The following is a 13,619-nucleotide window of genomic DNA, read 5'->3' as shown; positions in this document are numbered from 1 at the left end:
CGTGGCACAAAGGTGGCTCGTAGAATTAGGAATGTAATATGCCACATTAGCTACTTGAAGTAATGTAATTGAGAAAAAAGAGATTGTGGGTTTTATATGCTTGAAGATGTTTTATATGTTTGATTTTATTTTTAAATTCTCATATGAATATGCTTTACATGTTATGTTTATGTATTTTAATTTTAGATAATAGGCTTTTTAAAACATTTATTTAAAATTTAAGTTTATAATTTTATTAATATTATGTTTTATAATTTTTTGACTTATTTGCTTTGAAAATTTTGGCTCTTTTTTTTTGTTTTTTTAGTTTTTTTTTTTTAAATTTTGCACCTTGTTTGAAAAGGCACACGTCTCGCCTTGCACCTTTTTATGTGCCTCGTGCTTTTAAAACATTGGAATATGCCTGAAAAAGAAGAGAATAGTATAACGGTCCAAGTACAGTTGCAGCCTTTAATGTTCTGATACCATGTTCTTAAATTTGCAACAATAATGGAAAAGAAAGGAAGGAGAAGAAGAGATAAAGAAATACAATTGGCTGACAAGGAATATGTCTGTTACTGTAAGGTGGGTAAGGAGATCAGCTAATGCCTTTGCAGATAGCTTGGCAAAACAGGGCACAGTTTGAGAAAAACTTTTTTTGGACTCAACTGTAATTTTTGTATTAGTAATGAGTAATCATGTGCCTGTTGCTTTAGGTTTCGCATTTTAAGTGTTTTATGTTTGGAAAGGCGGAATCTCGTGCCTTCTCAAGGGTCTGATTATGTAGTTTCTTTCTAATTTAATGGAAATATGATATTTTATCTTTCAAAAAAAAAAAGGAAGGGGAAGAAGAGAAAAAATAAAAGAATGGGTGGCAGAAAAGAGTTCTCCAGCCAGCCTTATCATTTGCATTTATGTTAAGAACTAATTACAAGTGAATATATGATTATACCTCTGATTAAGTGACAGCAACTAATAAACAAGGACCCGAATGGGCTCAATATCTTAGACCCAGTAACTCTAGTAAAGAGAAAAACATAAGACTCTATAACTGGCCCGACCCAACATATCTACTCCTTACATATGTTGTTCAAATTCGTATTGTAATTTGTAATTCATATATAATAGATGTACCGGGTTCTCTAGGTGTAGCCTTATATTTTGATTATCATGTGATTTTCCAATGTTTCGTAACATACTATGGTGTGAGAGAATACATAATTCAGAAGTTGTCTTGTATGGAGTATGTTTTCTTCTTAGCATTAATCTTTGATTGTTTAATAGGACAAAATCCAGGAGTGTTTCTACTTTTCCCTATTTTTTCGGTGTTATGGTTCTTTTTTCCTTATAGACATTAGATATACAATACAGCTTAACATTATCACGTTTTTGTTATTCCATCACTGAATTTTTATGCTGCAACAAAGCTCATCCTTTTCGAACTTGTACAAACAAACTTGCCAATCGATTCAAATTGAACTAATTCAAAAATTGGATATGAGATAAAATTAGGTAACTTTGAGTGCAACTATGTATGTGGTAATGATTTAGATGCACCATTTCCTGTTCTTGGAGGAGCATATAACGCCTTTGTCATGATTATGAATTCCGAGTTCTTGTTCATGAGCTCTGTAATTGGAGTTTGTTTTTCCTTGTACATATTTATATATTCAAACACTTGAAAAAGGAGTATGCAAAAATGATGCTATATTTGGTTTGGGCTTTTTCAAGTTGTAAGTTATACAACATATTTCAGTGCTAGACCACAAGGAGATCTTTGAGAGATGTTTTTGTATATGCAGACCTTTGGCCGGACACCACTTACTCATATTAGTCCAAAGAAGACGTGGGAGGGAGCTATTGCAGGCTTAAGTGGCTGTATTGCTACTGTGCTTGTCTTATCAAAGATATTTTGTTGGCCAACATCGTTACTAAGGTATTACTGTTAAGTGTTCAATAAGTATCATCATAAATAATTTATATTTTTTGGATTTTTTTTTGAGTGACAGTGTAACACTGGGGTGCATGGACATTTTCTTGGACAAATAGTGAATGATAATATTATAAAAAGGAAAATTGGTGCAAGAGGTTGTAAGAAGATAAAAAATAAAATAAAATCAGCTATTTAGTAGTGATTTAAAAGGCACGCCTAGGCGCACAGGTGAGGTGCATTGCCCAGGTCCTATGTGCAGCCCTTTCAAAAGGTGCACGCCTGGTGCACCTCAGCCCAGGTGTGCACCTCAAGGGGCGTGGCACAAAGGTGGCTCGTAGAATCAGGAATGTAATATGTTTTACATCACATTAGCTACTTGAAGTAATGCAATTGAGAAAAAAAAAGAGATTGTGGGTTTTACATGCTTGAAAATGTTTTATATGTTTGATTTTATTTTTAAATTCTCATTTGAATATGCTTTACATGTTATGTTTATGTATTTTAATTTTAGATAATAGGTTTTTTAGAACATTTATTTAAAATTTAAGTTTATGCTTTTATTAATATTATGTTCAATAATTTTTTGATTTTTTTTTGCTTTTTCTGATTTTCTAACATTTTTTTTATTGTTAGCATTTTTTAAAATTTTGCGCCTTTTAAAAAGGCGCGCGCCTTGGGCGCACATTGACCCCTGCACCTCTTTTGCGCCTTGCGCTTTTAAAACACTGCTATTTAGAAAGATCTCAATGATGTTAGAATGGCTGTTGGTCCATCCAGAGTTCAAGAATGTTGATAGAGGAACATTTGAGGCTGATTTTTGTTCTACTTTGGAAATTATTATCAATGGTATATAGGTAGGTATAGGTATTGGGTTGGTTATGTACTTTTGTTGTTTTTTTGTTATCTTTTCTCAATGTGATATTTCTTCACTTTATACCTGTTATTCTTTTACCATAAAAAGTCCTTGTAATCATCTAAACAAAGAAGTAAACCATTCCCATATATATATTTGCAAATTGGCGGGATACTAGTAAGCATGAATGCTCTAGAGTATATCTAGAAGTATCTATGCAGTACAACGTATCATATCCAATAAGTATTGGATACTGTACCAGTATGCTAGGCATGTGTAGGTATCTGTGTAGCGTAGGCCTCCAAGACCTTGATCTTTTGCCAACTATCCCAAATAACTTTATGAAATTGGGTGGAAATGTAAAATTCCTAACAAATCTTAGCCTAATTAGAAGGGCTAATGGATTTGTTCATGTTACTGTTGTAGTGGTGTATTGTCTTGTATATGGCAAAAGAGCATTATTATCCATCTACTATTTTGTTTAAAACATCCTATATATCAACTGGAGTGGGCACTTCCAAGATTTTAAAAGGCTAAAGGCACAGTTGAGGCATAATGACCCAAAAAAGTGAGGCATAAGCCCCAAAAAAGTGGGCTTAGCTCAGCACAATCTGAACCGATAACCAACTGGCTAAAGGTGGTGAGCAGATAATATGACCAGATAACATGAAATTTCCTCAAGGTTGATCAAGAGACCTTTGCCTTTTAGGGTTTTAAATTTTCTGTTTCCTCGTGAAGTCAATGCCCATACTGTCACTGGAGCAAAGTTGCAACTGGTCATCAAACAGAGCTGAAGATGTTTTCTCCATGGATTCAACTACGAACACCATATTTCATATGAGGATCATGATTTCAAATTCAGTTATTGGTGAATGTGATGCAGCAGAAAATATCAACCTTCTGTGGCTAGAAGCTGATAGAAAAGTACTTCCTTTCCTGTTGAATCTTAGATTGCTTAGAGATGAACCGAAGAAAAGCCTCCTAAAAGGTTCTAATCCAAGGAACCTGAAAGTTATTTGAGTAAGACCTTTTGTATCATTTATTTTCTTGATGAAAATTTCATTTTCTATTATCAAAAGGAAGGAAAACAAAAGTTTTTGGAGGAACTCCGCAGGTCTTTAGTATTTAAAGGTTGAGTTGACTCACAAGTATCCATTGGATGGTTCTGGGATGGATGCAAGGTGCATTGAGTTTCCTGACATTATTTCTTTTTTGGTTGGTAACTATAGGAATTTTATTAATTTATAAGAGGAATGATGTATATACAGTATGCCAAGAATCCCTATGCTTAGGCTAGAAACAATACAATCCACCTCACCCATTTTTAATTGTATATTAACATTTGAGCCCCTAAAAAATTTCTGTTCTATCCATCCCTTGCCTTGCCAATCCATCTACTGCAGTGTTTGTTGACCGTTTCACCCAACAAAACATTACTTCCAATTCCCTTGCCAAGTGCCTGATTTCATTTATGGCTTGTCTATGTTGTTGCCACATTACTTGTCTGTCGTCAACTATCCATCTCATAACCACCTTTGGATCTCCCTCTAACACTAATTTTTAAGGTGCATCAATCTGCGTATTCTCAACCTGTGTAGGAAGTGAAGCCCTGTGAATCTCCTTGCCCAACTGAACTCCTGAGTATAGAGTAAGTATGTTGCTGTTTTCATCTAAAACACCCCTCCAATGCCCAATGGTCCTGGGTTCCTGCAGCAGCATCTATCAAAGTTCAGTTTTATTTATCATTTATGGGCAGGCTCCATTGCATTTTAACCACTCTCCTTGCCATTGAAGAATGGTCAACTACATGTTATTCCCTAATTATTTCGTCCATTGAGTATGATGTAAACAACTCTATAGTCTTTATCCAATGCATCACCCTAGCTGTAATAATTTCAATGATTACTTTCTTATTACGTTCCATCCCATTAATAAATCTTGCATTTCTCTCCCAAATTTTCTTAAATAACCACCACCCTTGTACATCGTCACATTATCATTCCCTTCCTTGGTAGATTAAAAGTGTTGCATTATCCAGTCTTGACACATCATCTAGAGCAGTCAATCTATAACTAAAAACAGAGCAAAACCACTCCCAAATACTTGCAGCAAAAGTGCATGAGATTAGTAAGTGGCAACTTGTTTCTCCACTTGCATAGGCATAGAATGCACATACAAGGGAATAAAAACTGGCTAGGTCTCTGTTTTTGAAGAACATTGCAGGCGTTAATCTTATTATAAGAAACCTCCCTATAGAAGGCCCTAATTTTTGGAGGCACCAGTTTACTCTTTCTTTCATTTGAAAAGGCTACAAGGTCAGAGGAGAGGTAGTAATATACAGAAGGAAGCATAAGAGAAAAACCCTGAGAATTAGGGTACCAAATATTGCTCTGTCAGGTCAGGTTGAAATCTATAAAAGTATTTTCTACAGTTTCCAGAAGCTCCAAGGGCTCAAGGATTTCCTGACATTATGTTAGAGAGGCTTAACTCTGGCATCTAGAGTGAATATCTCATTCGGATGGATTTGGAAATTGTCAAGGGGAGCATGCTTTAAAGGATATTTATTGTATTTGGTTTTGTCTGGTCTTGTCTTTCAAGTCACTCTTAAGGTTTGGTTTTTCCTTCCTTGCATTGACTAGATTACTAGATTCATTTCCATTAAAAGTTTTAGTACAATTTAAAAGAGCTTCTCCATCTGGTTAATGATAAAAAAAGAGAGTAAAAAAATAGGTGGTACCTTTACAATAAATAATTCAAGAAGAACTAAGTTGTTTGAACAATGACCCAAATACCTTAGGCTGCATTAGGATTGGTAGATTTCAGGGATGGAGTCTGAAAAAAGGAGGGGATTTTAATTGGGATGGATTTCCATTTCCTTTTGCAACCATTAGATGAAGGGAGAAACAAAAAAATGGGTGGATTTTGAAGGGCAAAATTCTGCCAATTTGAGTTGGGTTGAAATTTTTAGGGGGTGATCATTTTTTGCACCCATGTGGAGCACCTCTATTTTAAGCTTTTGTCGTTGAGTTGAGGTGAGAAGGTTACGTGTAATTGTGAAGATCAACCTAGCCCCAAAGACAATTCTGTGGAAGGTCATGAGTACAGTCTTCTTGTGGATTGCATTCCAAGGGGGTATAGGAGAGAGAACCTTCTTTTGTTTTTGTTTTTTTTCATTTGATACACCTCATATTTTTTCTCTTTCCGATATAGATCCAAGGGTGTTATTGTTTGATGCATATGGGCTTTCTCTATACATATGATTTTGGACAGGAGAAACTTCCTCCCTGGACAAACATAGCTATCTTTTATATACAACCATATATCAATAGATCCTAGAAAAATCAATAGTTTTAGCAATACATTTATGGTTTTGTTTCTGCTTCTTTGGTTGCAAGTTTTCAACCTGCATATGTTGAATACTTGTTTATGGTTTGTTTATCATGCCCAATCTGCTTTGTACATGTGCAGTGCCTACATCAGGAACATGATTATTTGAGTGGTCTAGATATCCTATCCCTATGGCTAAAAACTTCCTGATTAAATGGTATTGACTTAATGATAAGTTTTTTAAACTTGACATTGTGCTTACTTTCTTGGATGACCATCAGTGCTACAGCTTTTGGATTTCTGAATTTTGTGGGATCTCTTTTTGGTGACCTCATTGAGTCAATGATTAAACGTGATGCTGGTGTCAAGGACTCTGGATCCCTCATACCTGGTCATGGTAAAATACTCTCTTCTTAGTTTAATTGTGTCAAAAAGATGTCGAGCTTGTATCTGGTGGTTCATTTAGTGTAAAAACATGTGATTGTTTATTTTTAGATCTTGAACATATTTGTGTGATATTTTCAGTTAGTGGCAATTAACTCTATGCTGATGTTATTTATATCTATTATTAGAAGATATTATAACATGTTACATACCCATAATAATACTGTATGGACTTTGAGAATACAATGGTAGCATTTTTTTAATGAATAACATGCAACTTCGTTGAATTATGTAGATAAAGAAGAGATAAAGAGGAAGTACATACAATGGTGTGAAGCACCCCTAAGAATGGGCTAGTCTTATTACCCACTCCCTATTTACAACTATTCACAATGATATGTACACGTCATGCACATCTCCCATGGGAAGCTACTCCTCACCCCTCCAAAAAAAAGGAAAGAAAAAGATTCCTGTATTCCTGTTAACTCATTGTCTTTCCAAAGCATCAGCCATGCTATTGCTTGACCTTTGGGTCCACCTGAATGTAGCCCTTGGCATCCCAACCAATTGTTATTACCCCCCTTAACACATTTCTATACCTGCATAAACCAATTCTGGTTCCCTTCAGCTATCCTGCAACCACTTTAGAGTGCCATTCTACAATCATGCCACTGCTTTGTAGTTCTTTTTGCTTTCCTCAATCTCAACCCTTGTAGGACTGACAACAATTTTGCTCTAGTGTTTTCAATCCGTTGTTGACCTGTGTGGTTGAATCGTCATCCAGTGACAATTCTGGCTCAGTTTAAATTCTTTATTTTGTGATTTGGCCTAATAATTTGGCCAAAAACACATTTTTTGGCCTTAAAACTCAGAATACATAATTTTGTCATGGATTGACCTGTTCAACCTGAATGATCGAACTGCTGACCTGCCACCTGGAGAGGAAACAGGTCAACCTTTGTGTTGGTTCAACACCTCAAATTTTCCTGGATTACCAATATACCACCTATTGGAGTTCAGTTTAATGACATACGGGGGGGGGGGGGACCAGAGAACTGAGGACAGGTATCTTTCTAGGAGAATAGGATTCCAGCTGTCCAGCATAAACTACCATTTCCTGAAGATACCATTGACAAAAATGAGTGAAAAACATGTTTGGTGACTTTATCTAATGGGCTTATCTTCACCAAAATATTATCGATAATAGCCTCTCATGACTGTCTTTACCACCACCAATTTTTTTTTTTTGATAATTGAATTACCACCACCGATTTACACCTACAAAAAATTTTTGCCTTGCTTCTTTTGTAGAGAGAGAGAGGGCCTCCTCAAGACCTTCACAGGAGTTGATTTTAGATTGATCTACTTTCCAACAGAAAGCTCTAATTTCTGGTGGCATAAATAAAATAGATGATATTAATGTAAACAATGTTACGGTGAAAAATTTGCCAATCATGGAAGTGTGACATATCAGCATTTCTTAAGGATATTAATATCCTTGCCAGAGTTTCCCCATTTCAGAGAGAGCAATAGGAGAGGCATTCAGAAACCACACTGGTGACATATAGATGGTATATTCAAGTCCTGTTGGGGAGTGATTCTATCAGAATAAAGCTTTGATCTCTTGAAGGTCTCTGTTTCTGCTTCCCCTTGAGCAATGACAATGTGGAAGTGGAGGGGGATTCACAGATGATTATTGGCTTAGATGCCATCGTGGTGAAGACCAAGATCTTTAGACCATATGATATTCCTTGTTCAAGTAGGTTAGAAGATTAGCAAGGATAGTGCTAAACCAGGCTGAGTTGTAATATGGGTGTTAGCCTACCTTTGTAATTTTGGATTGTGAAAACCAATGGTGGCTGGGCTAATTTGGTTTAGTGTCTACTTCCTTTTAGAAGTATGTTCTGTCATTGTCTTTTTATTTAAAAAGCTTGTGTATCTGTTGTACTCAGGCCTCATAGGGGGGAAGGGGATTCAGTAAGAGCTGAAGTGATGGCAGCAAACATAGAGGTACAGAAGGCTAAGGAGTTGGGAGGTGAAAGGTTGATTGTTGAAGGAGATTCCAAAGTTGTTATTAGCTGGATTTTAAAGATGGAAGCTGCTTGGTGCTTCAGGAATTAATTAAAACAATTCAAATGGTTCTCTAAGGATATGCAGATAGAAATCAAATGGGTCCAAAGATCAGAAAATAGTTTAGCTGATTGCCTGGCTGAGCAGGGAGTTAATAGACAACATCTTTTTTGGGCAGTGAATTATCAAAAAAAAGAGACATCTTTTTTGGGCAGTGAGTGATGTAAAATGTTTGGGTGGGTTGGAAAGCTAGAGCTGTATGTACTCACAAGTCACAACTTCTTGTCGTACTTCTTTAATTAATGACTGGATTTTCATTGTGTTGCTGATAAAAAAATGGCTTGTGTATCTGTTAATGGTAAACATATATCCCACTTCCACCGTCTGTGTGAAGACATCTTAAATTAGATTATCATCATAGAAAACAACATTAATAGTTAGTTGTGCCATTAGGTAGGGTGCGAAAAATTTTTGTTCTATCATTACATGTGAGACCACATTCTTTGTAATTTTGTTGGATCTGCTGTGGTTGAGGCTTCTATTGAGGTGATGTCAGAGGAAAGGGGTATGAAGAAAGGAAGAGTTGACTTGAAGACTTTAGTTGATAAAGAGGTGGAAATTAGCAAGTCTTTGGGCTTGTTTTTCTTAGGAGGAGAAAACTTTGCTAGAAGAGCCTTTGAAGCATTTGAAAGGAAGAGGAAGGAAGAAAATTTGAGAAAGGCTTCTGAAGCGTTAGGGGGAGAAATTTGGGTTAAGGATGGAGGCCTAGAAGAGTTTGGTGAGGTGGAAGATTGACCTGTGTCTAGTAATTTTGCTTTGTTGGTGTTGTGATTGATGTGAAAATGTGGCTTCTCATTCTGTTTTCCCTTCTGTTTTGCTGTTGTAGGCGGGTAGTAAGAGCTGTTGTTGGGTCTGGAGGGTGTTATCTTTTTTTTTTTTTTTTGATGCAAAGGTAACTTTTTTATTGAAGAAGAAACAAACAGAAGTACATGAGAGGATGTACTGAAGCCAAGAAATGATTGGCAGGATTACAAAGGCAAACAACTGTCACCAAACAAGAAATCTCTAGAGACCCCTGATTTTGCTAGGATATCAGCAACAGAATTTTGCTCCCTAGGAATCCAGACCAACTTCACATTCATAGAGCCTAAGATATCCCTGGCTTCAGCTAAGAAGTGGGCTAGTCTCCAGGGCCCTCCCTTATCCTGTAACCAAGCTGTAGTATTTGCAGAATCCCCTTTAATGGTTAAGGAGGATAAACCTAGCCGTCTGGCAAGGTGAATTCCTGTGAATGCAGCCAAAACCTCTGCCTTTGTGGCATCAGCCCTCCCAATCGGACCACTGTAAGCTCAGCAAATATTCCCCCTTTCCCCTCGGATTAACCCCCAATTCCTGCTTGACCTGTGGATCCTTGGGTGCTACCATCAAAGTTTAGAGTCATATCTCCTCCTTCTCTAAGAGTCTGTCTCATAGTCCACTCAGATCTTGGAGAGGAGTGTAGGATTTCTTGAAGGTTTCTTTAGAGATCATTTAGGGAGAGACCTTTGAACACTTCAACATTGATTACCCAAAGGTTGCAGAGATGTGTGATGTAGCTTTATTTTCAAAGGTTCTATTGTTCCTTTCTTCCCAAATGCCCTACAAAACTGTATGGGTCACTGTATTCCAGTAAAATCTTCCTCTTTTTCCTAGCCCTCTATCTTGCCATTGCCACGATGTCCACCACCCTCTCCGGGAACACCCAGCCATAACCAACTAGGTTTAGGAAGAAGTGCCAAATCTTTCTAGTGACCAGGCAATGGAGAAGGATGTGATCAGTTGTCTCCTCATCACCAAGACAAAGAGGCCAGACATGAGGGGAGATGCATAACCTGCCTTTAAACTTTTTCTGAAGCAACTTGCAGGTGTTTATTCTCTTTAAACAAGCTTCTCACACAAAGAAAGAGACTCTACGGGGGATGTGCATGAGGCACATGAGGTGTACACCTCTAGCATGCCTCATGAAAAAAGCGCAAGAGGCATATGCCTCAGAGGTGTCAGCGCCTCTGGCATACGCCTCAGGGCGTTTTGGGAGTGCCTCGTATGCCTCCAAGTGTACACCTCCCACGCCTTTTAAAACACTGGTTCCAAGTTGTTCCCGAGGGTGAGGGGTTGAGGCTAGAGGCTACCGTGGCTTCTTTGGATTGGGACAGGTTAAAGATTCTAGAATAGGAGTTAGCAAGGGTGTCCTCTCCACCACAAATCAGTCCAAAGTTTGATTCTATTTCCATTCCTCACCTGATATCTAACAGAACCAAAAAGAGATCATAGATAGAAGTAATACCTTTCCAAGGGTTAGAGGCTTTGACCCAGTTCAAGTGGACCTTGCTATCCCAACCATTGGCATGTCTCCCGTACTTGCTCTTGATGATTTTTGTCCACAACGCTTCCATCTCCAAGGGATATCTCTAAAGCCATTTTCCAAAAAGGGCCAAGTTCCTTTCTTTGATATGTCCTTGTCCCAAACCACCAACTTCCTTTGGCTTGCAAACCTGATTCCAGCCTACTAGATGACACTTGTTTTCACCACCCCCTTCCCATAGGAAATCCCGTTGTAGTTTTTCAATCTTGCTTTTTACTTTGCTTGGGATTCGGAAAACCGATAGAAAGTAGGTTGGCAGGTTGGCAAGGGAAGCCTTAATTAGCATAAGTCTTCTACCTTTTGAAAGATAGCTTTTCTTCCACGTGGCCGATCTTTTCTCTCATTTTTCCACTACTGGGTCCCAAAAACTTTGACTTCTCGAGTTCCCACCAAGAGGCATTCCCAAATAGGTAATGGGGAGCCTCTCCAACTTACACCCCAACAGCTCCCTAAACCTCTCCAAGAGAGGGCCATCCACATTCAGGCCCACAATGTTGCTTTTAGAGTAATTAATTCTGAGTCCTATCACCATCTCAAAGAGAGTAATTAATTCTCCAGATCTGCCTCCAGGAAAAGTATAATGTCATCTGCAAACATCAAGTGAGAAACTTGGACTGCCTCCCTACCTATCTCAAAACCTTTTAGCAAATTTAACTCCCTTGCTTCTTGTATCAAGTAACTGAGTACATCTGCCACCATAGTGAAGAGTAGGGGGGAGAGAGGGCACCCTTGTCTCAAGCCCTTGTTTGCATTAAAGTATCTAGTAGGTTCACCATCAATCAAGACTGAAAGAGCTTATGCACCCTTTTATCCATCTCATCCACCTTCTACCGAAACCTCTCAAGCCTAGAATCTCTAACAAGCAATCCCAATCCACTTTGTCATAGGCCTTTTCAAGGTCCAGCTTGATTACCACCCCTGGCTTGCCACTTTGTCTTCTTTCTTCTACACATTCATTGGCCACTATAATGCTGTCGGTAATCTGTCTTCCTTGCACAAAAGCGAATTGGTTGTTTGAAATTTGGTCATTCAGCACCTCCTTTAGCCTTGTTGCCAACACTTTCACTGCTATTTTGTATAAGCTTCCCACCAAACTGATAGGTCTGAAATCCTTAACTTCTAAGGATCCCTCTTTCTTTGGCACTAGGGTGATGAATGTTGAGTTGTTTCCTTTGTTCACAATGGCTGATAGGTAGAAGTCTGCAAACACCTCCACTAGATCAGACTTGATTGTGTACCAGCAAAGTTGGTAGAAGAGAATAAGGAACCCATCCGGTCCAGGAGCTCTATCACTGTCCATCTTAAACATTGCTTCTTTAATCTCTTGCTTTTCAAAAGTTCTTTCTAGCCACACCCTTTTGTCTTCAGACAAACTTAGGCCCTCCCATCTGTTCAGAGGAATTCTGTTAGTGCCATCCTTTGAGTAGAAGCCTTTGAAAAACTGCACGATGACTTCTGAAATTTCTCCCTTGTCTTCTACCTCTCTCTACCCCACCCTCAGTTTTGAGATGTAGTTCTTCTTTCTTCTTCTTGAAGCGTAACTATATAAGAACTTTGAGTTATTATCTCCCTCCTTCAGCCATCTCATTCAAGACCTTTGTCTCCAATAGATTTCCTCCCTTAGTATAATTTTTTCCCACTCCCTTCTAATAACTTCTCTTCGGCTTCTACCCTCTGCATCCAAATTCCTTGTTTGCTCTCTCTGGTCCAGATCATCAATCTCTTGAATTAGCTTATTCTTATCTTCCACAAAACTTTTAAACTCCTCATTACCCCAAGCTTTTAGTTTCCCCTTCAGGTGTTTTAGCCTCTGCTGAAAGTGGAACCCTGCCCAACCCTCCACCCTGCACTCCTCCCACCAGGAAGCTACTCTTTGATGAAAGTTCTTATGTGCAGTCCATACCTTCTCCAACCTAAAAGGCACCCTTTTCTTCCTAAAGACTGCATTCTGGAGCACCATCGGCCAATGGTCAGAGATCCAACAAGGCTTAATTGACTGCAAACAATTGGGAAAGTGTTCATCCCAGCCAATGGTCATGAGGATTCTATCCAATCTGCTACTTATCGTGCATTCCCTCATGTTTGACCAAGTAAAGGAGCCATTGTTGGGGGGGGATCTCTAAGGTTGTGTCTAGCAATGAACTCAGAGAAGTCCTTCATACTTCTTGTTACTTTCCTACTATTTGAGCTCTCACTGCAGAATCACCACCAACACACCAGGCAAAGTCATCGAACTCATGCAGGGAGTCCAATTCCTCCCATAACCTCCCTCTCTGAGAAGGAGAATTTGGCCCGTACACTCTAGTCATGATCCAATTGAATCCATCAGAAGTATTTGTGAGAAGGACTAAGACAGTAAACTTTCCTTTGTCCACTTCTATCCCAATAACCACCTCCTCTTTCCACATAATTAGGATTCCTCCCGCTGTTCCTGTCGCAGGGAGATCTACCCATTTCCTTCCTCTGATTCCCCAAATTGCTTAATCAAATTTCTGTTCATTACTTCTTTGTTTCTTGTAAGATCACTATGTCTGGGTCTTCTCTCCTTTAGAGTATCTTTCACCAAACTTCTCTTCAAACTCCTTCCAAGCCCCCTTACGTTCCAACTTGAAATCTTCATGATTTGCCTACACCTTCCTTTCCCTTAACCAACCTTCTATCGGTGCTGCTTA

General features: G+C 38.4%; 1 protein-coding gene across 1 annotated transcript in view; it reads left to right on the top strand.

Moving 5' to 3' along the window:
- LOC148848203 (phosphatidate cytidylyltransferase 4, chloroplastic-like) overlaps positions 1 to 13,619 on the top strand; it is a 42,039-nt gene that overhangs the window by 14,771 nt on the left and 13,649 nt on the right. Inside the window, exons 5-6 of the mRNA XM_088949885.1 lie at positions 1,782 to 1,915; positions 6,374 to 6,489. Coding sequence (XP_088806011.1) covers positions 1,782 to 1,915; positions 6,374 to 6,489 — 250 coding nt within the window. The remainder of the gene's footprint in view (positions 1 to 1,781; positions 1,916 to 6,373; positions 6,490 to 13,619) is intronic.

Source organism: Nelumbo lutea, chromosome 6, assembly GCF_056320005.1.
Source record: "Nelumbo lutea isolate HS-2025 chromosome 6, American lotus-T2T, whole genome shotgun sequence".
Classification (NCBI taxonomy): Eukaryota; Viridiplantae; Streptophyta; class Magnoliopsida; order Proteales; family Nelumbonaceae; genus Nelumbo; species Nelumbo lutea.
The sequence above is the reverse complement of the archived record's forward strand: the minus strand, read 5'-3'. Positions and strand labels throughout refer to the sequence as shown.